Source organism: Heterocephalus glaber, unplaced genomic scaffold (genome assembly GCF_053883595.1).
Source record: "Heterocephalus glaber isolate CG9 unplaced genomic scaffold, H.glaber_assembly_v1.0 deba00001463, whole genome shotgun sequence".
In the NCBI taxonomy this organism is placed as follows: domain Eukaryota; kingdom Metazoa; phylum Chordata; class Mammalia; order Rodentia; family Bathyergidae; genus Heterocephalus; species Heterocephalus glaber.
The window spans coordinates 7654929-7679661 of record NW_028258310.1 but is presented as its reverse complement, the minus strand read 5'-3'; the positions used below and the strand labels follow the sequence as shown (position 1 = coordinate 7679661).

At 38.1% G+C, this 24733-nt stretch overlaps 1 protein-coding gene across 1 annotated transcript; it reads right to left on the bottom strand.

Moving 5' to 3' along the window:
• Nucleotides 1-224: 224 nt before the first annotated feature.
• Nucleotides 225-22548, bottom strand: Isoc1 (isochorismatase domain containing 1). Its single transcript, XM_004854509.2, has 5 exons — nucleotides 22157-22548; nucleotides 12219-12338; nucleotides 11884-12087; nucleotides 6333-6449; nucleotides 225-1317 (listed from the first exon to the last, which is right to left on the bottom strand). Exons 1-5 carry the CDS (start codon nucleotides 22508-22510, stop codon nucleotides 1171-1173), a joined length of 942 nt encoding a protein of 313 aa, XP_004854566.2. The 5' UTR covers nucleotides 22511-22548; the 3' UTR covers nucleotides 225-1170.
• Between the last annotated feature and the right edge of the window lie 2185 nt (nucleotides 22549-24733).

Below are 24733 nucleotides of genomic sequence, written 5' to 3'. Positions count from 1 at the left end.
TTCTTCTTTGAAAATTCCCATGAGTTGAAAGATTATAAATGTCAAAATTTTATTATTTTTGAAGATATTAGAATCCCTGGAATAGTACTCATAGAGCCACCTTGTGGGGGACAAAGTAATTTCATTCACCTAAGAAGTTTTCTTTAATTGCTTTAATAGAAAAGACAATAATGTTCCACATTTCACATAATATTAAAAAGAAACCGAGTTTTAAAACACTCTAATAAGTACTTAGTGAAAATAAATTTATTGAAAGATAACAATGACCATAATGTTAGTATCACCAGATCATTACAGATGCCTTTTGCTTTATAATATTTGGAGAGTAAGTGGACAAAATATGAAACAGAATATGAACATTTTAAGACTGTATTTTATGCAGTCTTTACCTTTTTGCTAAATCTGTGCATATTACAAAAGTACTCAAGATGGCTGTAAAGATATTCAGCTAAAGTCCTATTTGAAAGATGTTACAATGGTCCTCTACCAATTATATGGCACTGCAAATCATTCTGTTTATAAAGTTAAAATAAGCAAGAATTCAATGATTCTCTCTAGTTAAGATTCAGCTAAAGAAGAGAACATCAACAGAGAACTAGTGACCAGAATAAGAAAATCAGTTCAATCTAGAAAGATACATTAGTCCACATAATTTGGTTAGGTTAGATCAATGCGGCTCACTCAATAAGTCAAAAGTAATATAAGAGAAATGGGTAAGATGATGCAGAGACCTGTGTTTAAATTCACCCAAAATAATCCTATTACAATCAACCTGTATATCACTGAGTCCATTAAAATAACCTACATCTTACCATAATACAAAACCAAACCATTATTGGTTTTCTCTAAAGTGCACAACTTAGGAAACCTTCACCATGGTGTGCGCTTGATCAGTGTGTACAGTGTAGATGAAACAGGCACCTCCACTGTAATTTATTTTTTAATAAATAAAAACACATTAGATAGGAAAAAAGAAAGTAAGCAGCACCTGAAGCCTTGGACACTGGTAACTAAATGCTAGTACCCAAATGATCTAGCTAGTTAAATGTTACTAAGAGCTGCAAAAAAGGGGACATTTTGGACTTGACATTTTAATTCTAGTAGAGACAAGAATTTGGGCATACAGTCCTGTCACCTGATGGTGGGTAGGATACCAGTCCTTCATGTGTCCTATACTTTGGAAAGCAGGCCCGATTCTGGAGCACTCGCCTTAATCAGATTCTGAATTTCCTTGAATTTTGGATGATCTTTGTCAGCTACCAGCTGCAGCAGAACAGCTTCACTCGTGGTAACTATGATCCCAGTGCGAGCAAGACGCTTTAAAAGAAAAGATACACAAAGACAATCAAGAAGTAAGCATGAGAATGAACAACTTTATAACAGCAGAAGTGTGCCAGGACACAATAATTAGTGTCCTCTATGACAAACATGGTCCACAGCCACACCATCAAATGCAGTAATGGGGAAAGATTCCAAAACCACTTCCACAAACACTGTGATTATTCTCAGTATTAGTGACATGGACTAGAAGTAAAAGAAAGGTATGTGTGAGGCCCTTGGTTCGATCCCTAGAACTAACAAAAAAATTCATTATTAATTTATTATCCAATCTCATAGAAATAAAATTTTAAATTGCATTAAAACTACTATCAGAAATAAAAGGAGGATTCTGTACATTTTCTGCCCCTGAACATCTGACATATAAGACACAAGACCTTCCCATAAATAAGAGCATTCCTGGCTAGAAATGACTGGCAGAAGAGGAGAAGCGTCTCATCGGAGGTTTAAGAGTATGCCTCCAGAACCATCTCTGCTGCCATCACACACTTTTTAGAATCACTAAACAAGATTATAAAAGTTGATGTTGTATAATTTTCCTTACAGGTCAAAAATGTCCTTGCTAAACTGCTCCAGCGGAATCATAGTAAATAAGATAGAAATCTGGAGGGGAACAGGGAGAGGAAAAAGGAGGCAAAGGGGAACAAAGGGATGGAGGAGAGAAAAACAGAAAATCAAGGAGAAAAGAGGGAGGGAAGAAGCAGAGAAATTAATTCCACAGCAAAGATTCACTCTCTGAATCTATTTGTTATTAGAATCTCTGGGGAAACACTTATCCCAAGCATCTACTGCAAGGACCATGGAAGTGGTAGTAGTTAGAAATAATTCCTGGGCAAATCAGAGAAAGATCCAAATCAGTATCTCCTCATAAAGGAATAAGCAAGCATCTGAACAGCCAAGACATCCCCGTGGAGTGGAAGTAAATCTTCCTTTAGATGCTTGCGTATCCGCAGACCTAACTTTTCCACTGTGGGGTTCCTCCTTTTTCTGGCAGAAGGGACTATAAGCCAAAAGCCACTTAGAAAGTGAGCTTGACCCTCAACACCAGTACAGAAAAGAAAGCAGAGCAGATGACCAGGACTCTCAAGAAATAGAAAAACAGCAAGCAGTTATGCAGAAATGAATAGGGGAAGTAAGTGTGTTAGTGCTCTTTATAAGCTCACACTCCAGGGTGAATTTTCTTAAGACTTCTGGAAAGTCCTATTTCCTACTCCTTTGCTCTTTAGTCAATTTATCTTTAGTTCAAATATCAAAACGTCCTGTGCTTGCTTCAGACAGAAAGGCAGAGAATACAAGACAAGTGCAATATACTGTTGTGCAAACAGCTCTGAATGTATGCTTCTTTTAAGCCCAATTCTTACCCTTACCAGTCACCAGCTCTCGATCACCTTCCCTACTGTTCACTGGTGCATCAAGGAACTCTCAAAGATTCAGTCTGATGCTGAATCACAGGCATTCAGTGTCTATGAAGTGCTTTACATAGCTCAATATACCAACAAAGGTCAGTTCCCATTCATCTCTCTAGGACTTTAATGAGGTAAAAAGGGAGAAAACTGTGCCTACAGCTAAGGAAGAACCTGTTGACTCAGAAAGAAGCCTGTTTATAATGGGCAACTTTTTCTAGTGTTCTGTTGGCCAGAGCCAGGTCCCTCCAACCCCATAATCCTCAGCTATACTTCAAGTCTGATGAGGATAGTATGGCAGCCTAGGACACTCATGTCACAGAAAAACATTTGGGCAGACTGACAGCTACATAATAGCACTGGGCTTCAACATTGAATGTGATCAATATTCATGGAGTTTTAAAAAAACCAATCTAGCCAAGATCCTGAGTTTAGGAAAGGTGTAGCACAACAAAATGCAAAGCTTTTCTATCAGGCTAGTAGACTTCTGCCTAGTGCCTGGCCTGCTAGAACCTGGGAGGGTACCTGAGCAACAGGAGCAGCAGCAGCTATTCCAGATCCACCTGTCATGTTCCTGCCCACCATCTGACAATACTGGTCCCAAGACCACTTTCTCTCCTGGGTTGTAAAAGGGGTAATTAAAACTCTGGTTGTTTAATGGACAGGAGTACATGTGCATTAGGGTTTTGAAGATCTACCTTTACACCCGACAAACCAGCCTACATGGGCCAAAGTAAAGAAAAGTGTCTCTGACCCATAAAACTAAAAAGAACACAAAGCCATGAGATGGGGCGGGGGGGGGGGCAGGCATTATACTTCCAAGCAGCATTAAAAACTACTCAGATGTACAAGGACATTAAGTTCAAGACTGAGTTTTATCATATCTTATTCTGCATTTACTGTACAATTACCAATTGAAAGAAACAATGCCTGATACATTTACTGATAAAGCAAATGACACAGACCCGGATACTTCCTAACTACAATTTTAAGAGTATAATCATTTTAATAGGTGTCAACCTGACCTGAGTGAGACCCTCTTAGCAAACATGCAGCCTTCTACAAACAACAGGACACCACTAAAGGGCCATACTGCCTTCAGCAAACAAAACAGATGGCCATAAAGAAAATTTAGGACAGGACAAACAGCCTCCCCAGCACCAGTTTTATACACACACCTGCACTGACCTTCCTTGGAACTCTGTCTCCAAGCATTCCATCCCAGATTCCTTAGGATTATAACCCCATCCCCAAATCCTATAAAAACTTAACTTCTCCTCTGGCCAAGCTGCTGAAATCATTCAGAATCTCAGCCCTGTCTGCACCCTAGTCAGAAATAAATCCAGCCTTTTGCTCACACAAAGCCTGTGTCCAGTAGCCTCTCATGTGCTGTTTGTAACAACAGGTGATATGGATAGTGTCAGGAATTATCTTAAATAGTTATGTTCTAAAGGAATAAATTGGTGTTTTAACTTTCCTAGTTATAGAAAAAAAGAGAAAACGATATTTCATAGTTCTCCAAAACATTTAGGGATAAATTAAAACAATATTACTTCCATATGAAAATAAGACTAAGAGGAAAAATTTAAAGTCTGGCAAGTGTTTCTGTCACCACTTGACCTGATACATAATTTTAATTCTAATTTCTCCCTTTCAAATTCAGCACTTAACCCCAGGCAGGCTCTTCCAAGTCACCCAGACAACGGGTTCTTTCCTTCCTTTCTCAGAATGTCTCAGCCCTGGTTCCTTCTCAGTCTTAGAATGCTCATGTATATGCTCATATATTTCAGGGAGGGCTGACCCCATGAAAGCAACAATGATTTTTTTAAAAGCAGCAGCCACCATTTGAGTACATACTGTGTCACACACTATACTACTATGAACACATTATCTCATTTAATCCTCAAAATCCTATGATGTAGTTGCTATTATTATTTCCACTCCACTAATGAGAAATCTGAGGTAGATTATTTAATTTGTTGAAGGACACAAATCTATGCAACACCACCCCTGCATTGACATCTGCACTGTTACCCCACCATCTGGACTCCTAATCAGAGATATCAGGCAGCCTGTTGAAAACTGAAGCATGGGTGGTAATGAGCAACTATGTTTTTATTTCTGACTCTTGCTAACAGTCAAAACTTTCTGTGATAAATATCACAACAAAAACATGACTAAGAAACCTGAATACAAGAAGAAAGCCCTTTAAATGTCTTTACAGGCAAGGAAAGTACTATTAGTTTGTATGCCTTTAGTTTCTTACTTCCTTGGTAGTACTTCAAAGTCTGGACCTCAGCATAAAAATAAACGTTATCCACATATAAAAAGATCAGCTAAGTGAGGTAGGAGCACCTGACAGTGGAAGTACATAAATTCAGGTTATTAGGGAAATTTGAGAAGTGAAAGCTGATTACCTCATGACCTTAAGAAGGGCTTACAGATCTTTGGTGAGACAGGAAGAAGCAACATTTAGTAACAACTATCAGCAAATCAAATCGTCCCCAAGGTCTTGAAAATAGTTTGAGAACATAAACAACTTCCACCTGCAATCTCAATATGAGACTTACTACTTTAGGAAATCACAGAGAAAGGACAGCCAACCAGGACTTAAAACAGTATTACCAGTTACAGCCATCAATGCTCCTCAATGCCTCCACTCAACTGCTTTCCTTCCTCTGCCTCAGCCTCCCTTTTCACATTTGCACCTTATCACCTCACAGAACTTTAGGCTAGAGATGATTCAAGAATCCTACAGAGAAAGCAGTTCAAATGCCAGCTTGGGCAAGAACACTGGAGGATCTCAAAACAAAACAAAATCCAATATACTTCTCACTTTTAGTAAAAATTTTTAATTCTCCAATTAAATCCAGATGTATATAAATCCACATGTACATTACTCTGAAATTATTACAGAATCAGAATTATATATGAAAGAGATATTATTACACTTTTGAGTGAAAGTTGCTCAAGATTATGAAAGTTTCAACAGTCTTGGAATAGAAAATACTTAAGTTAATATTACTGTTGGGTACTGTTAATAATCAGTGATTTCCCAATTGACTGGGACATCATGTCACTCTAGTGACAGAAAGTAACAAAACACTGTATGTGAAAGGCAACCACAGTCAGGGACACATTTCCTAATTCCAGAATTCAAGTCTGACAAAACCTTTGATCCAGTTGAACCAGGTGTAGGCCCATTCTACCCTAGTTTTGGCTAACCTGTGGCCAAGTTAAACTCAAGTTGAATTTCTACTTTGCAAATCTCTGAACAGTTCAGGTTAGACTTTCTGAAAAAAATCTCTTAGTCCATGTATAACCCTACAGCAAAATCTCAATGACAGATGTAAAGAAAATTCTGTCATTCATAAAAAACCTATCTAAAAGGAGAAAACAAAATATAAGGATATGTGGTGCAAACTTAAAGGTAGGTCAGTGCATAGTCAAGTCTCTAGAAATTAATGAGTCTCATACTGTCAGACCAAGCTTAAATTTAAGTGGTCAATCTTTCATTACAATTAAAAATGTAATACTCCTAATTTGTTTGGAAAATGTGATAAATGACATATTTTCCAGCAGGACAGTTACCTCAAGAGCAAACATCCTGTCCATCATGCTTCTTGATGAGGTGGCATCAGCAACAATATGAACCTCAATACCTCGACCAACAAGCTCCAGGGCAGTTTGTTGGATGCATACATGAGTCTACAGGAAAGTAAAAATTCACACATAAATACATGGTAAACTAAAAGTATTCTACAAAGGTACAGCAACATGATAAAGCAGAGAGATCACATCTAATGACTTTGCTCCACACCTAGTTTTGCCTCTAATTAACTAGGCTGTTTGAACATAAATCAGTGTCTCTGGCTATGGTTTATTTATTTGTAAAATCAACAATTTTATTACACCAATGTTTCTTATACTGGGAACCTTGAATATATTCTTAAGAGTTCTGTTAGAATTTCTTAAAGATTTTCATCTGCATCCTCTGAATGACCTTAGAGCTGACTACTACCCCTCAGTTACGGTGAAACTTACATTTGGGTTTGTTTCTGTATTCATACCCAAGTGCCCAACACTGTGGAGTGAGAAAGCAGTGGGAAAATAGAATCATTACAAGGCATCAGGTGTTAATGTAGGCCAACCCGAAATAACTTAGGACGAAGACTGAAAGAAAGTATGTAAAAACATGGCAAAAACTGTACTTTTTAAGTGCACAAAAATAACACAGAGCATTATAAAACTAATAACGCTGCTCCACATCTAGTTTTATCTTTAACTGGCTAAATCATCTTGATCATACATTAGCATCTCAGGCTTGCATTTATTCATCTGTAAAATCAGGAATTGTGGATATTTAAGTGTACATCCCCATAACTCTCATAGATTCTATCTTTGTAAATACTAACTTGTGACAACTCATTAGGAGAAACTAGACTAAAAACACATTTCAACAATATTTAAATTATAAAACCAATAAAAGCAGATTTCAATAATGCCATGTCAACTTTATCTTCCCATGACAAGAGAGCTTTGGAAAATTATCAACTGACACTTCATTAAAATTAGAATTAAAGGACTGTTCAAAGAGAATACTGATTATACACAAGGTTTAATTATAATGAACAAGAAAAATATGCAGAAGTCAGCAATAGCATTTGGTATGACATATTTATACAAACAGGTTTCCTCTATACTATCATTATTGAACCAAAAGTAATATAAATATTTAATGTACATCTATTTGTAAGATTACATCTTTTCACAATTAAAAACTACTACTATAAAGCCTATCAAAAAGTCATAACCATATTAAATTTTTATTCTGATTTCATTATCTTAAAAATTTTGCTCATTATTTTTAAATTTTTCATATATTACCAGTTTAAAAGCTAGGAACAAATCAACTGAGAACATCATTAAGAATCTATGAGTACAGCAAAAGAAACACAAAAATTTCATAAACGCGTGGAAATTGAACAACACACTTCTGAATAACCAATGGGTCATAGAGGAAATGAAAGAAGAAATCAGATAGTTCCTTCAATTAAATGACAATGACAATACAACACATTGGAATCTATGGGACACAATGAAAGCAGTCTTATGGGGGAAATTCACAGCATTGAATACGCATATTAGGAAAACAGAACGAGCCCAATTAAACAACCTGATGCTGCACCTCAAGCTTCTAGAAAAAGAAGAACAGGACCACCCCAAAGCTCATGCAAGGGAGGAAATTATAAAGATCAGAGGAGAAATCAATGCAATGAAGACTAAGAGAATGATACAAAAAATCAATGAAGCCAAGAGTTGGTTCTTTGAAAGAATCAACAAAATTGACAAACCTTTAGCCAACCTTGTCAGAAAAAGGAAAGAAAAGGCCCAAATCCATGCAATTAGGAATGAAAAGGGTGGAATTACAACAGACCCAGCAGAAATCCAGAGGATCATCAATACCTGCTTCCAAAACCTATACGCCAATAAGATGGACAAAACAGAAGAAATGGACAGATTCCTAGATACATATGAATTACCAAAGTTGAACGAAGAAGACCTAAAAATTCTGAACAACCCAATAGCAACCAATGAAATTGAAAATGTAATTAAAAACTTATCAACTAAGAAAAGCCTGGGCCCTGATGGCTTCACTGCTAAATTCTACAAGACATTTAGAGAGGAACTGCTGCCACTACTGTTTAAACTCTTCAATGAAATTGAAAGGGAAGCAATACTCCCAAATTCATTCCTGGAAGCAAGCATCACCTTGATCCCCAAAGCAGAGAAAGACCCAACCGAAAAAGAGAACTACAGGCCAATCTCACTAATGAACATAGATGCAAAAATCCTTAAGAAGATACTGGCAAACAGAATGCAGAAGATCATCAAGAAGATCATACATCCTGATCAAGTGGGATTCATCCCAGGGATGCAGGGATGGTTCAATAAATGAAAAATCAATCAATGTAATACACTATAACAATAGAGCCAAGGACAAAAACCATATGATTATCTCCATAGACGCAGAAAAAGCATTTGACAAAATCCAACATGCATTTATGATAAAAACCCTACAAAAAATTGGAATAGATGGTCTCTACCTCAAAGTGATAGAAGCCATCTATGAAAAACCAACAGCCAATATCATACTAAATGGTCAAAAACTGAAATCCTTCACACTCAAATCAGGAACAAGACAAGGATGTCCACTATCACCACTCTTGTTCAATAGAGTTCCGGAAACATTAGCCACGGCAATTAGACAAGAAAAAGAAATAAAAGGAATAAAGATAGGTAATGAAGAAGTCAAATTGTCATTCTTTGCAGATGACATGATACTCTATATAGAAGACCCCAAGAACTCCACCAAAAGTCTTCTAGACTTAATAACCAAATTCAGTCAAGTAGCTGGTTACAAGGTCAACACACAAAAGTCAATAGCTTTCCTCTACACGAATGACAGACTCACTGAGAGAGAAATAGCGCAAATAATTCCTTTCACAATAGCATCCAAAAAACTGAAATACCTAAGAATCATCCTAACAAAAGAAATCAAAGACCTCTTCTCTCAAAACTATGGCACTCTGAAAAGAGAGATTGAAGATGATATCAGAAAATGGACAGACATCCCCTGCTCCTGGGTAGGAAGGATTAATAGAGTGAAAATGGCCATACTTCCAAAACTGCTATATAGATTTAGTGCAATTCCAATTGAGATCCCAGCAGCATACTTCATAGACCTCGAGAAAACAATGAAAAAATTCATTTGGAACAAGAAGAGACCCAGAATAGCAAAAGCAATTCTAGGTAACAGAGACATGGCAGGGGGTATCACAATCCCCAACCTGCAAATTTACTACAAAGCTACTGTGATAAAAACAGCATGGTATTGGCAAAGAAACAGACTTGAGGACCAGTGGAACAGATTAGAAGATGCAGAAACAACGCCAGACACACTCAGCCATCTCATCTTCGATAAAGGAGCCAAACACCCTCACTGGAGGAAAGATAGCCTCTTTAATAAATGGTGCTGGAAAAATTGGGCTTCAACTTGTCAAAGATTAAAACTAGACCTGTATCTCTCACCATGCACTAAACTAAAATAAAAATGGATTAAAGATCTAAATATTACAATAGAAACTGAACCAGCTGGAACAGAGGTTAGGTAGAACCTTTGAAGACATCGGTGTAGGAAAAGATTTTATGAACAAAACCTCAGTTGCCCGTGAACTAGCACAAACAATCAACAAGTGGGATCTCTCCTTATTAAAAGGCTTCTGCACAGCAAGAGAAACCACCAGCAGTGTGAAAAGACAACCCACAATGTGGGAAAAAATCTTCACCTGCTCTTCCTCAGACAAAGGTCTATTATCTCGAATCTATAAAGAAGTTAAAAAGATGAGAACTCCAAAATTTAAAGACTCAATCCAAAAATGGGCATCTGAAATGAACAGACATTTCTCAGACAAAGAAGTAGAAACAGCAAATAAATACATGAAAAAATGTTCAACATCACTGGTCATTCAAGAGATGCAAATGAGAACAACACTGAGATTCCACTTCACTCCAGAAAGAATGGCTGCTATCATGAAATCAACCAATAACAAATGCTGGCGGGGCTGTGGGGAAAGAGGAACCCTGCTCCACTGCTGGTGGGAGTGTAGACTGATGCAACCACTGTGAAAAGCAGTATGGAGATACCTCAAAGAACTAGGACTGGAAGTCGCATTTGACCCCGCTATTCAACTGCTGAGGATCTTCCCCAAAGAATTAAAAGAATCATACCACAGTGATATTTGTGCTCCCATGTTCATAGCAGCACAGTTTGTGATAGCTAAAACTTGGAAACAGCCCAAATGCCCATCAACTGGAGACTGGATAAAGAAAATGTGTTTTTTTATAAAATGGAGTACTACTCAGCCATAAAAAATGAGAAATTAGAGACATTTATAGCTAAGTGGATGCACATTGAAGCAATACTCTTAAGTGAAATAAATAGGACACACATGTGTAAATACCAAATAGTTTCTCTGGTGTGAGAAGCTGAAAGTGTAAATAAGGACTAAAATGTATAATAGGTAATGGGAAATAGGAAGAAAAGGGGCAACGGGGAAGGAAGTGGGAGGGCTAGGGGAAAGGATAGAAGGGAATAGGATTAATATGAGAAAATGGAAAAATAGGAACAAAATCTTTGTAAATAGGGAGGACTGGAGGGGTTGAAGGGAGGGCTGGGCAAGAATGAAAAATAAGAACCAAGAGAGACTATGTAAAGGTGCAAATTTCCAATGATGAATGTCATTATATTGTATACCTAAAATGTACCAATGATTAGAATGAATAATCGAAAATGTAAAATAGGAAGAAAAAGTCCAAAGGGGTAGGGGTAGTGGGAGGGGCACGGGAAAGGAAAGACGGGAAAGGAAAAATGATGAGAAATGGAAAAAATGGAAATAAAGTCTTTGTAAATAGGGAAGGGTTGAGGGTATGAAGGGAGGGCTAGGAATGGGGAAAAAATAAGAACCAAGATGCATTATGCAAAGGTACAATTCCCAATGAGAAATGTAATTGTGTTGTATACCTACAATGTACCAATAAAAGAAAAAAAAAAAAAGAGAGAATCTGTGAGTATTTTTTTCCTTTAAAAAGTTATCCATATAATTCAAATTTGAAAAATAACTCCAAGACCTCTAAGGTTTTTATAGCACAAAAATACAGGCAAAATGAAATCCTGTAACACATACAATAAAAATAATGTCTTTGGTGAAAATGGATTACAAATAATTAAATGATTTCAAAAGGTTAAAAAATATACTCTAAAAATCAGTCAGCCTATATCCAGGTCCAGCCTTATCCTTCACTAGCTATCCAAGCTCTGGCGAGTTAGAGAATGTCTTCGTATTTTAGTTTCCTCATCCATAATATAGGGGCATTAAGAGTACTCAGCTCATAGTGTTGTTGTAGGTTTTAATGAGCCAATAGCTATAAATGTCATATGAACACTGAACACTCAATAAATGATGGCTATTTTCCATCAATATTACTATATGTATGGAATTCTATATAGAAAATAACATTCAGAAAATATCACATTTTTCACATATGATACTTTGCTAAAAGCATAACAATAGGTACTTACTTCTACCCCAAATAATACAACACTCCTGACTCCAGGAATCTCTGCTAATGCTGCTTCTACTTCTGGTAAAACCATTGAAAACTTGCTCTTTGGAAGTACCAGTTTTACACCTGTTAAATCAATTTCTTGAACAGTGCTTCCAAGACCTTTAGGGTACTGTTCTGTTACAATAACTGGAATTCCTAAAATCCGGGCTCCTTGCAACTGAAAAACAAAAACAAAACAAAACAAAACAAAACAACAAAAGAACACAAAAATCATTAGCAATATACATATGATTGTATATATGAATATATATCATGTTTCAGCAAATTGGAACACATAAATAAGCATACCAGTCTTTGTCCCACGCTTATAATATCCCCAAAGTATTTGATGGCTGGTCTGAACCTTTCTTGCATATCACAGCAGAAAAACACAGTACTTGAAGGTGTAAGATTTCCCAGGGTAGTGAGCTACGAGAAAAAGGAAAAAGAATGATTTAGTACTAGTTACACAACGACAGTTATTTCTAGAAGTGGTCAAAAAAGGAACAAAAATGTTCCTATTCTTTAACCTAGTAAGTAAATTTCTAAAATAATTATCTAAAAATTATATGAATTCATATAAAATTTAAAAAATTGTATAAAATTTTCATATAAAAGTATTATCTATAAAGATATACCAATAGTACAGAAATGATTTAACAAATTTTAACTCATTCACATAGCAAAATATTGGTCCGTCAATTAAAAATGTATCTATATTTTTTTCAACGAAATTGTTCCATCTAAGGAGAAATGCTGGATAAATATTAACTTTATAGAGAATGATGTTCAATAATTTTTTTTTTGGTATCGGGGATTGAACTCTGGTCCTTGTGCTTGCAGGGCAGGTGACGGAACCACTGAGCTAAATCCCTGGCCCTCAATAATATTTTAATAATATAAAAATTTGAAAAGCAAATACATAAACACATTAACAAATGGCTTTTTAATTAAGATATTATTTATAACTTTCTTATACTTTTCTTGTATTTTCCAAATGCTACTTAAACATATTTGCTGAATGTTATTTTAAATATAAAATATACTTTTATAATCAGAAAAAGTTTTCAATAGTAAAATACTTAAATTTGATGTTGGTGTTGCTTAGAAGTATAAAATTACTGCTATCAAGATAGAAATATTAAGCTAGTCTCAGAAATAATTTTGAGTTTAAAAAAGGCAATGAAAAAATGTTACAAAACTGGTAAATGAACTGCACTGTACTTCCAGAGGAACAGACCCAAGTTTGACATCTACATTCTTACACAAGGAAAAGCAATGAATTAAGAACAAGATTAGGTATTAGATTTCCAAGCCGCACCTTTGTGGCTGCAGTGGATCTACCCTAACAATTTGGGCCCAGAAAGGATCTAGCAAAAAGCAAAAACTCATGATGAATACAAGAATTTAATCTCAATGGATTCTTAGAAGATCATGGTGCTTTTCTACATGGCAATTAACAGAAAGTTCTTATTGGCCACCGCACCTAACGCTGCCCCCTAATGATCTTGTTTTTCATACCTTAAAACCACCCACAAACCACAATTACTAATGACTTCCTGGCAGAATTTGTGTCTCAAATGCATGGTGGGGACTTCACCACCAGCACAGCCCTGGATTCTGTCTGCCTTAGTACCTCTCCTTGTAGAAGACTCTCAGGAAACAATTCCTATATGAATTAAATGAATCATTAAAACACACCTTTCATCCTTAATGCTGTGCTGTTCTAATTGGTTTGTACTTTAGTTTCTCTATGCCCTGGTCTGAGGTCTCTGGCATTTTAATCCCCTGCTGCAACTAATCTTTAGTATGTGTACAGATTAACCACATATAATGCAACAACAAATTCCTGGTAGAATGTGACCGCCACTTATCATTCTAACACCATGTATATGGCTTTCCTGCTTTGCCAATAAATGATTAAAATAAATACCCAAGTATCTTCAATTATATATATATATATATATATATATATATATAAATAATTCTAGCTGTTTCATTGCTTCATCTCTTAATGGAAGGATTGTATTTCCATTTTGGTCATTTTCAAAGGCAGAGAGTAGATCTGCACATGTAAGCACTATCAATAAGGCCAATTTTTGTGTTATTATGTTACTGTTTTAAAAAACAATCACTACTGATGACTTTGCATTTTAAATTCCCAATAAACATTAAATCTCAGTTCAATGGCGTCAAAATCTACATTTTTTATAGACTTAACCACACAGTGGGTTCCTGGTCATTCCCAATGTGATTAGCACACAATATATAAAGCAGGTTGCCAGCAACAAGCCTGTTTGAAATTACAGAAATCAAACTTAGCCATTCTACTTCCAGCAAGTATGCAAAATAAAAGCCCTGGGCAGTTATATGAATGGGTTAGTGGCCATTCTCTGACATTCTTATCGCTCACAGTTGCTTGAAACAAAAAAACAGCTTTCAGACCTTATCTCAGGCTATACTGACTGACACTGCATATACGACTCACATGTGTGTTGGTCTGGATTCTAAACTCACAGAAGGTAATAAACAGTAAATCAGAAAGGAAACTGCTTAAGGCAGGAAAACTGACAGCAGCAAGAAATGACAGCTGACAAAAGAATAAAAATATAAGAAAACCAGACTGAACCCAGTTTCCAAGTCCAGGCCTCTGGTGAGGAAGTAACACTCGGTTGTTGGTTAGGAAAACATTATTCTAGCACAGTCATTATGAATATATTCAATTATTCAATATTTCATAAGGGCTGCAATATAAAATGGCCAAAATATTTTTAAGTTGAAAAATTTAAAGAAATAATCTTTACTTAGCCAGAAATTCTAAATATTCAGAGTTGTGATTTCATAATAGTTTCTGCTGCTTGGTGATTCCTTGCACCTCATTTTAGCTGTGAGATTGCCTGTTTCAGACAAGTGACCACATAAGATGTACATCGTATCATACCCAGTTTGAAGAGGTCAGAAAATGCAGCCCTGAAGACTTTACCCCTTACAAAACCTTTACAGTGTAAGAATTCTCAGTAAACAAAGACAGAATCCATACAGAATACAGTGGCCAGGCAAGGTTTTATGCAGAGATGACCAATTATAATTTTGTGAATCAAAAATGCCCTGTCTTACATACATACTCTCACATTCCCTTAAATACAGCTGCATTTTAGTAATTTGCTTCTTAAGAGAAGGGTAAAAAGGGAGGAGAGTAACTTTACCTGACACACAGGAGAAACCTGACAAGCACACTTCAGCTAGATGATCATGACTAATGTAATTAACGCTGTCATGTTGATAAACTGTACACTTGACAAGATGTGATGAGAATGACCTTCACAAATTGCCTTTCAATATCCCACAACCCCAGTCTACTGATGAAAAAAGAACAGAGAGACCAAAATTGAAGGTCATTCTACCAAAATATCTGACCAATATTCCTCAAAACTGTCAAGGTCATTAAAAACAATGAAAAGTCAAAGAAAGCATCATAGCATATAGCAGCCAAAGAGAAAAAGAGAACTAAATGTAACTGATATGCTGGACTGGATCCTAAAACAGAAAAAGGCATTGGGGAAAAGCTAGTGAAATCCAAATTAAGAGTAGTGTTTAATGTAGTAATGCACCAATGTTGGTTCCTTGGTTGTGACAAATGTATTACAGCACAGTAAGATGTTAACAATAGAACAATATATGTGTAAGAATACAGAAACTCTGTACCATCATAACTTTAACATCAAACTAGAACTATTCTAAAATAAAAAGGTTACTTAAAATAAAAGTAACAGCCTCCCTATAGCTGTTGGGGAAAAAAATGTTACCATATGAATAATCTCCATAATTTACAAAGCAGAAAGGTTTTCAGGCTACCAAAAACAAACCAAAGAATTCTAACCAATCATCTCTACTCCTCACCACAAATCCATATAAACTCTAACAAGCTACTGTTAGAATAATATAACTCTGTGAAATTTATAAATTCCTTACTTTGATTCATGAATTCTCTTCAAATCATATTTTTTACTTAACTAAAAATATATCAGCAGTCAAATATTTACATGTTGCAACTGTAAGATACTGCTATAGTAAAGTAAAAATCAATTTGAACAAATACTGTCACAAGTAAAAGTACAGCAATTACAGGTCCATGAATATTCAAGGATGAAGAAATCACATATAAAAATGTTATCTAAATAACTATATATATATTTCTACACATACAAAAATAACATGTAAATGCCTAAAAATATAAGATATAAATTTAAATATAAAAAGATGATCAGAGCCAATAGCTTCCTCAAGAGTTTAAGACATTGAATTCAAAGATAAAAATTTTGTCTACTTTCTTTTTTGTTGTTGTTTTGTTTTTTGAGACCAAGTCTCCCTATGTAGTTCAGGCTGGCCTTGAACTCACTATGTAACAAAAACTGGCCTCTAACTTGCAGTGATCCTCCTGCTTCAGCCTCCCGGGTCCTGAGATTTGTCTACTTTCTTAAGAACTTTCATAGCTGGAATTTGATCTTTGATTTCATATTCAATAGACTTTTCATACCCAAGCTTCACCTTACCATTATCACAACAGTATTTACCCTTCTTCATGACCATACTTACTTCAACTAATTACCAACAATGACTGCTACACAGTGAGGAATCTGGTTCAGCCTTGTCAGTCTTCCCAGTTCCTCAGTATGGACACTACGGAAGTGGCTGGCCTAGCTTAGTGATGCATTATGTGCCAGTTCTAGTCTCCCATAAAAGTAACACATGGTAAGCATCATATGTTGAACTGTATCTTCCAAAACGTGAATGTTGAAGTACTCACCCCCAGAAACTCAGAAAAATGACCTTATTTGGAGATAGTGTCATTACAGGACATCCTTAGTTCAGATAAAAGGCATCCTGCAGTAGGGTAGGTACCTAATTCAGTCTTACTAGTGTCCTTATTAAAATGGAAAATATACAGAGACAGCCATGCACATAGCAAGAGTGCCCATGATATGAAGGCAGAGACTATGGAGGTGTGTCTGCAAGACAACGAACACCAAAGACTGCCAGCAAACCGCTGGAAGCTGAGAGAAGAACGGAACAGATTCTTCCTCACAGAAGAACTGGTTCTACTGATACCTTGATCTTAGACCTCATCCCCTAGAACTGTGGGAAAGTTTATTGTATAAACCACTCAGTTTGTAGTACGCTATTACAACAGCCCCCAGCAAACTGTTATAGTGACTAATCTGTACATGCTTAAGAATGATTAAAGTTTCCAATTGTAAATACGATTTTTAAAAAATATGGTAGTCTACTGAAGTCACAAAATAGGTATGATGTTCTTGAATAGAGTTGGACAGGGATCCAAGGTATCGGTACTTCATTCCCAAGTATTTCCAATCTGATTACCCCAGCTACAGGAAGGCCTAGCTCCAAAGTCGACTCATTTAAAACAATACTGTGCATGTCTCCCCCAGGTTACAAGGATTTTCTACACAGCACTAGAATCTGAGTCCAAATTTCAATTTCACTTGTATGATGTAACTTAGATAAATCATTAACATCTCCAAGCAGATTCCTTATCTATAACCTTGTAAGAAAAATAGTATCTACCTCAGGAGGGTTTTTCAAGGGTTGAGTGAGGTTCATGTAATAAATCAATAAATGTATCAAGCAGTTGATATCTAATGAGACACTACACTCAACAGTTAAATAAATGTTAAAAACATATGCTCTAATGAGATAAAATATTTACTATTTAGGTCCCTTTAGTATTATAAAACTACATACACATATGTTTAGAAATATTAATATTGCATAATTTATGTTAACTTAGTCTGCACAATTAGGAAAGTGTTTCATAAACTGGATTTCCAGATGTCACCAAAGATTTATCAGTATATGATTTGAACCTGGCAAAACAGATATGGGGCCTTTGAGGCTGCAAGACAGTATTTTTTTTTTTTACAGCATATTCACCTACTGTGAACATAGATGTCACTGGCCTCATCTCTAGCTTATCTTAAGTATGAGCTTTCTAACTCCAAAAGGGAAGCTAGCTATCTCCACCCACCTCAGAGCTGAGGACTGAAGTATTATTTAAGTCTGTGCCTCCAGCTGGGGTGAAGGTGAAACTGGGCAGCCCCAAAGGACACAGTGACATTTACATCTACATTACAATTCCCCTTGGCTAAATGAAAAAAAATCCAAATGCAGGTGACAGCTCCCACTCTCAAATATAGTTTACTTATAGGCACTCTAAGATATTCATAACAAGGGAAAAGTGTGTACTGTTTTGGGTGTCCTTCTATAAAGTTCAGTCTTTTAAGTGACACTCCTCACCAGCCGACCCCCACACACACACCAAACCTCCTGGCTGGAGACAATTAGACAACCTCTGGATCCAGTTGTCTCTCAAAACCCCTCACAGCACCTCTGTGCCCCAATCCCCCCAGATAACCCCTTCCTGTTTCTACACAGTAACTTCTGAGCATCAGCTCTTCTACCTGTTCTTTTTGCCAGCTCCTCCAGCAAAGGTCCCTTAATCAAAATGTTCCTTCTTCAAACTCACAAGCCAAAGGTAGACCAGATTCCTCTCCCTTATCTTTCCGAGCCTTGCCTCTCCTCCCTTCCCACCAAAAATATTTCTGTTTTTTCTATCTATAAAATGTCTATGTCCCATTTAAACTTTGTTTTAGAGTAAAAACAAAGACAAAAACCAAAACCAAAAAAAGTCCTAGAACATGAACATAGGATTCAAATGCCTTCCCAATGAGCCATCTCAGGAAAAGGTCACAATAACCTTCTCAGGGAAGCCCTTATCTCCTGCTCACAAAGAGCTGCCAAAGTCTTCCCATCAATGCACAGAAGCAAAATCTCCTCACTGGAATCCTCTCACGATGTCCATTCCCTCATGTCTTCCACTTGGGCTCTGTTCTCCTTGGTCAAATCTAAAAACTGTCCTGGTCGTGGAATGAAATCCAATTTACATGAATTTTCGGGGTTAAATATCCCCACTAATTAAAATCTGGGAAATACTTTCTGAAAAATTAAAATGTGTAAGTCATAAAAATAACCTAAATCCCCACTCTATAATCCTCTCATTTACATTCTTTCCCTGTGTCTCTAAACTCATCAGACTCCAAGCATTTGACAAAGCTGCAGAAACATAATCCATGCATGAAACATGAGCTACGTCTTCAGCTACCTGAGCTGTCAGCAGACAGTCTCTTTGACAGAATATTTAAGAAAGGAGACACTAAAAAATTACCATGTCCTGGCACTGCCAATGGAAGTCTTAAAGATCAGTCCCCCATACAATCATAGCCAACCACAGGCTCAGGGCAGTAAAAGCAACTCCTGGATCACAAGGTCACTAGCAACAGCACCCACAGCAAACACACAAACTAAGACTCCTGTACTTTAAGAGTACATTCCAGAACATATGAGCTAGGGTCACAGGGGCCCCAGGTCCCACATTTGGAGAAATAATAACTCACACTATTTAAGCAGGAGAGCACACTATAGCAGAACTCGTGCTTTCTGCCCCTATCTTAGAGAAGACTACCATCCCCATTAGTTGCCAATGGGCCACTTTGAGTCTGTACAAGTGACAGGCATTTACTCCAAACACCAATGAGCAGTATCAAGAGGGATGAACAAACTAGAGCTCAAATTTGTGGCCTGTTTTCCAGACTCCTCAATTTCATTAAACAAGAAAACAGGAAGGGCTGGGGACTTAGCTCAGTGGTGCTGCCACCTGTCTCACAAGCACAAGGTCCTGAGTTCGATCCCTGGTACCAAAGGAAAAAAAAAAAAAAAAACTAAACAAGAAAACAGGAATGCTACACAGGTGTTACCTGAGAACCTATGCACACTTTGTTAGTGCTACCATACACAGCCACATAACCTTAAGCAAATTCATAATCTCCCTACTTTTGTACATTCAGCTCTTCTGCAAAATGAGTTAGATATTACATGAGGAACAAGATTCGAATCCAAGTTTGCATCCCCTGTGCCACACACTTATAGATATCACTTACACGCATGTGGAATGAACTCTAGGGTCTACTTTAGTCATAAAATATCCATGTCACTAGAATAGTCCAGATGAGTTCCATAAAATAGGGTAGTCATGTAAAGTATCTTTTCTCCTCTGAGAGTACACCCCCACATACATTTATATGTTTGTATAAATATCACCTCATATAGATACTAAAAGGTATCAAAGGGTATATAGGAGAAACCCAAAATAAAAATAAAGAGCTAAATAAAAGACAGAAAGTAAGGAGATTTCCAAATGGAAAGGGATGGAGGAAGAGGGGAGGGAAAAAAGGAAAGGGGATGGAATAAAGAATTAAAGGGAAAAAAAGGAAACAACTTTTGCAAATGTGAAGAAGACCAAGAGTTGGAAGGAACAGGGAAGGATGAGAGGAGCAGGGGTCAAAAAAAGAATGAAGATGTGTTGTGTACACATACCAACTCCCCATGGTAAATGTAATCATTATGTACTGAGAACATACACTAATAAAAATAAAATAATACATGGTATATGTATCTATATATAATATTACTTCATACTATCCACTTGAATGCCAGGAGGTGCACCTGACTGATGAAATCAAACTATTATGATTACTAAAATAATGTAAAAAGGAAGTATTTTAAGCACTTAAAAAATATAAACACATACAAATGATGTGTTAGAATTCTTAGACTGATGAGAAAAATAACATTTAACAGAACAGAGTAATGCTATTGTTATAATTATTTTTGTTAAACATCACTACAAAACGTGACTATACATAAAACATTTCAAAAGCCAAAATGACCTGAATTACATTGTGCCTTTTTGAGTATGTATATGATCCTTAGGTATATACAGTTACATTATTAATTTCCAGAGCATTTATTTTAAAAAGTTGTCAGACCAGACTGAGGCCTTGAAATTTTCAAAATAATGAAAATCCTACAGTATGGGCTGGTTTAGCATAACTCTGTCTTAGGTAAGAAACACATCCTCCCTGCCAAGGGTAACAGGATATGTCTCACAAAGAATTCTACATCCTCATTGTAGCTACAGACCTCCTCAGTATTTGGATTATCACCTTTACAAATGGAATGGTCAAAGATGCATTCAACATGGGGGGGGGCGGGTTGCAACAGTAACCTAAACAGACTGACAAGGAAGGTTGCAGGAAGGTATCAGTCATGAGAATTCCTGACATAAAAATGAGGAACCTTATTAAGCCCCAAAGAACCCCAACTCTCCATCTAGGCAGCAGGATAAATTCAAAGGTATCAGATCACTTTATTCCCTTTAGGGTCCCAGAGTGTACACTGGAATCCCAGACTTTCTCTTCTAAACAGAAGAACAAAGTACCTGCTTTGGAAGCTTCTGGAATGGGTGTCTAAGAAGAAACCAGTTCAGCTGGAGACTACAAGTGAAAAGAACTAAGGGATGATGCTCAGGAAGTGGTATTTGAATATTAAAATCCCTCCTAACCTCTAATCCCGCATTTCAGTTTGGTCATCCAAAAAATATACATATATCATGTAGGTTTTCAGTTTAAAAAGTGTGGATGGCATAGTACCTAAATTATTACACTTTATATTGTTTCCTTTCAAGAATATAAATTCTTCAGTGAATTCTCTTATCAGAAAAAGAATACAAGAGACAGAAGACCTGTATAGTACTGGAGTACGTCTTTAAAAACTATGAAAATAATAAACTGTTAAATAATCCTCATGTATATAACTTTCTCACTCTGTAAGACTGGGAATTCATGTTCTAGTTTAAATTGAGTATTTAAAAGTATATTACAGGTCTGGATCAAGTGTCTTTTTCATTGTAGAAGACCTAAATGTAACCATCAGAATCCGCTGAGTTGCTAGAAGGATAAGGAAATAATTTCACGGAAGGTTTGGGAGGAGGACGCTTACCCCTAAATACCCAGACCCGGGGAAGAGAAGGACAAGGTCAGACAGGCAAAGTTTGCGTTTCCACGGCTGGTTCAAACACAGCTACCGGGAATAAATCCTGAGGCCAATGATCCCCGTAGCCTTTTTCCCCTCGTTCTAGATCTCCCACAGAAATACCATGGTAACTCGGCTGCCAAAGCACTGCCCGCGGCACCTGCGGAGGCGGCCGGCGGGGACCCGCGACCCGGGGAAAAGGGACGGCGCCGAGCCCGGCCCGGGCTGGCGAGAGCGGCCGGCCGCGGCGCCCGGCACCTGAGGAGCGGAGCGCGGGGAGAGCCGGGACCGGGACCCACCTGGATCTGCAGCGGCACGAGGCGCAGCTTGCAGCGCTCGCTCACCGCGAAGCCCTTGGGGAGGTCTACGTACTGGCCCCACTCCTCGGCGAACAGCTGCACCACGAACTTGCGGTGCATGTCCAGCTGGTCCCCGTACAGGCTGAGGAACTTCTGGATGAGCAGCTCGTAGCCCGCGCCGTGCGGCACCGACGAGGGCCGCGCGAAGACAGAGAAGCAGAAGAGCACCGGGACCGCGCCCGACGGCGCCCCCGCGCCCGGAACCCAGCCGCCGCCGCCGCCGCCGCCGCCGCCGCCGCCGCCGCCGCCGCCGCCGCCGGGGAGCGCTGCTCCCGATGGCTCCGCCGCCGCCATGTTCCAGCGCGAGTGTGAGACGCGCGCCGCTGGCCGGCGGGGGCGCGGAGGGGGCGGGGAGGGGGCGGGCCCGGAGGGGGCGGGCCCGGCGGGGGCGGGGAGGCGGGGAGGTGGAGAGGCGGAGAGGCCATCGCGCCTGCGCCCCGCCATCCGGAGCTCCCCGTGTGGTGCCCGACGGCCCTCGCGGATAGTGACCACCTCCCAGTCCGCGCGGCCCCGCCCGGCGTTCGGCTGCGCTGGAGTCTTGCCCTCCCTTTCCCCGGGACCCCGCCTTCGGGGAGTTTCTACTGCGCTTGCTGTCCCAGGTGTGCAGGGAGGATACGCGGGACGAGTCACCTGTTGGCCTGCGCGGAGTCCTGCAGGCCTCCCGGAGGGTGCCCGTACGCTGAGATCGACCAGGCCAGACTGACTGGCGCACTGAGAAGAGTGGTAGAATTGAATGCCCCCTTGGAGGACCGGCCAAGGCTCAGAGTACCATGATTGTTTTCAGGCCCTTAGGACAAGGCATCTCCAATAATGGATTTGAGATCTTACTGTCACTTTCTCTCAGTCTAACTTCTGGGAAGGCTTGGATTGGGAACTGTAAAATATAAAAAGGCTCAAGAGCAGAAACATCAGGACTTTTATTTAAACAGAGAATAGCCGTTTTTTAGTGAGAGTAAGTGAACACCATAAAAGAAAACAATCCTACATACATTGCTATATGAGGCATTCTAGCTGGAATTAGGAAAACAGACTTGAACAAAGTTTTCTTAGCCCGAGATAAGCTCATTAGTATAAATATAAAGTAGTAACTTTAAAGGCAGCGTTTCTCAACTAGCACTGTTGACATTTAGAATTGATAGTTCTTGCGGGAGGTTATCAGGTACATTTATAAGATAATAAAGCTCATCACTGACCTCTACTCTCGCTAGATACAGTGGGACCACCTCCTCCATAATCCTGACAGTTGGAAGTGTTTTCAGATATAGCCAAATAGCTGGGGGTAAGGGAGCAGTTAAGAATCACACTGCGTTAAGAATAAAGCCGAAACTGTCCTTTGGTCTCAGTTTTACCCAAGGTACCAGAAATACCTTGATTTTCATCAGCCTTTGACAGATATCATTTATAACTGTTGCCTAAATCTGTCAGACCCAAACTGATAGTTTTGCAAATGTTACTCCATTCCAATGATGTGTAAATATGTACATGTGCTGATTTGTGCTAATAAGAGAAACATACCTCCTCTAGACTGACTGATTACAGACGGGAACCTAATCTGAGTCGACTAATTATAAAAATGTTCTTTCCAGGGCCAGGGATGTAGCTCAGTAGCACAGCGTTTGCCTGGCAAGCGGGAAGTACTGAGTTGGATCCCTGGTACCAAAACAAAAAATTCTTTCTCTTTCCACCCCACTGAAGCTTTCTGGAACACAACAGGTTAGAGATTATAGATTAGCCCGGGCTTCAGAACTCAACTACTTTTTCATTTCTACAATTTTCTATCGTGGTTCTGAATTTCAACTTAGTGTTTTTTACGTAAGTTTTTTACTTCTGGTCAGGAAACAAATTGTCCTGTCAACTGTGCTTCTTGAGATTGGCCTTTACCTGCCTAACTTAATGGTGCAGTCTCTTTACTAATGGTGCATTAATAAAATAGCTATTTGATGGGAACGTTCACATTTATAAAGGCCCAGCAGTATTCCAAGCAATGTGTCATTGTATTACTAGAAAAGGAACATTAGTATTCATTTTATTGATAAATTACACTTCTAAAGAGTCCAACTATTACAGTAATATTTGGAGTAACTTTTGTAAATTTTCAGGAAGGCATCAGTGCATACGATATTCTAATAACAGGTAGAATAAAACTAATTGATAAAATCACTTTATGGATAAAATGCTCAGAATGACCTCATAGAGGATTCTCAGGAGTTTGCTAATTAAAATTTAAGCTCTTGCTTTCAGAATTTTAATTCCAAGCAATTCAAGAAATTAGATTATGCAGTATTGTTTAATATGTTAATATACTGCAGAAACAAACCCAGAAATCTCAGTGGATTAGCAAAACAAAGACTTGACTCTCATTCTCTCTAGTGAAAAGCAACATCTGACAAGCTGATCACACCTTTTATTCTGAGCCATAATCTTCACTTCATCTCTCGGACATTACTCTCTCGTATTTCTTTTTCCACGTCATTTTCACACTCTTGCCCTATGTTTTCCTTATTCCCTGAACCTCTG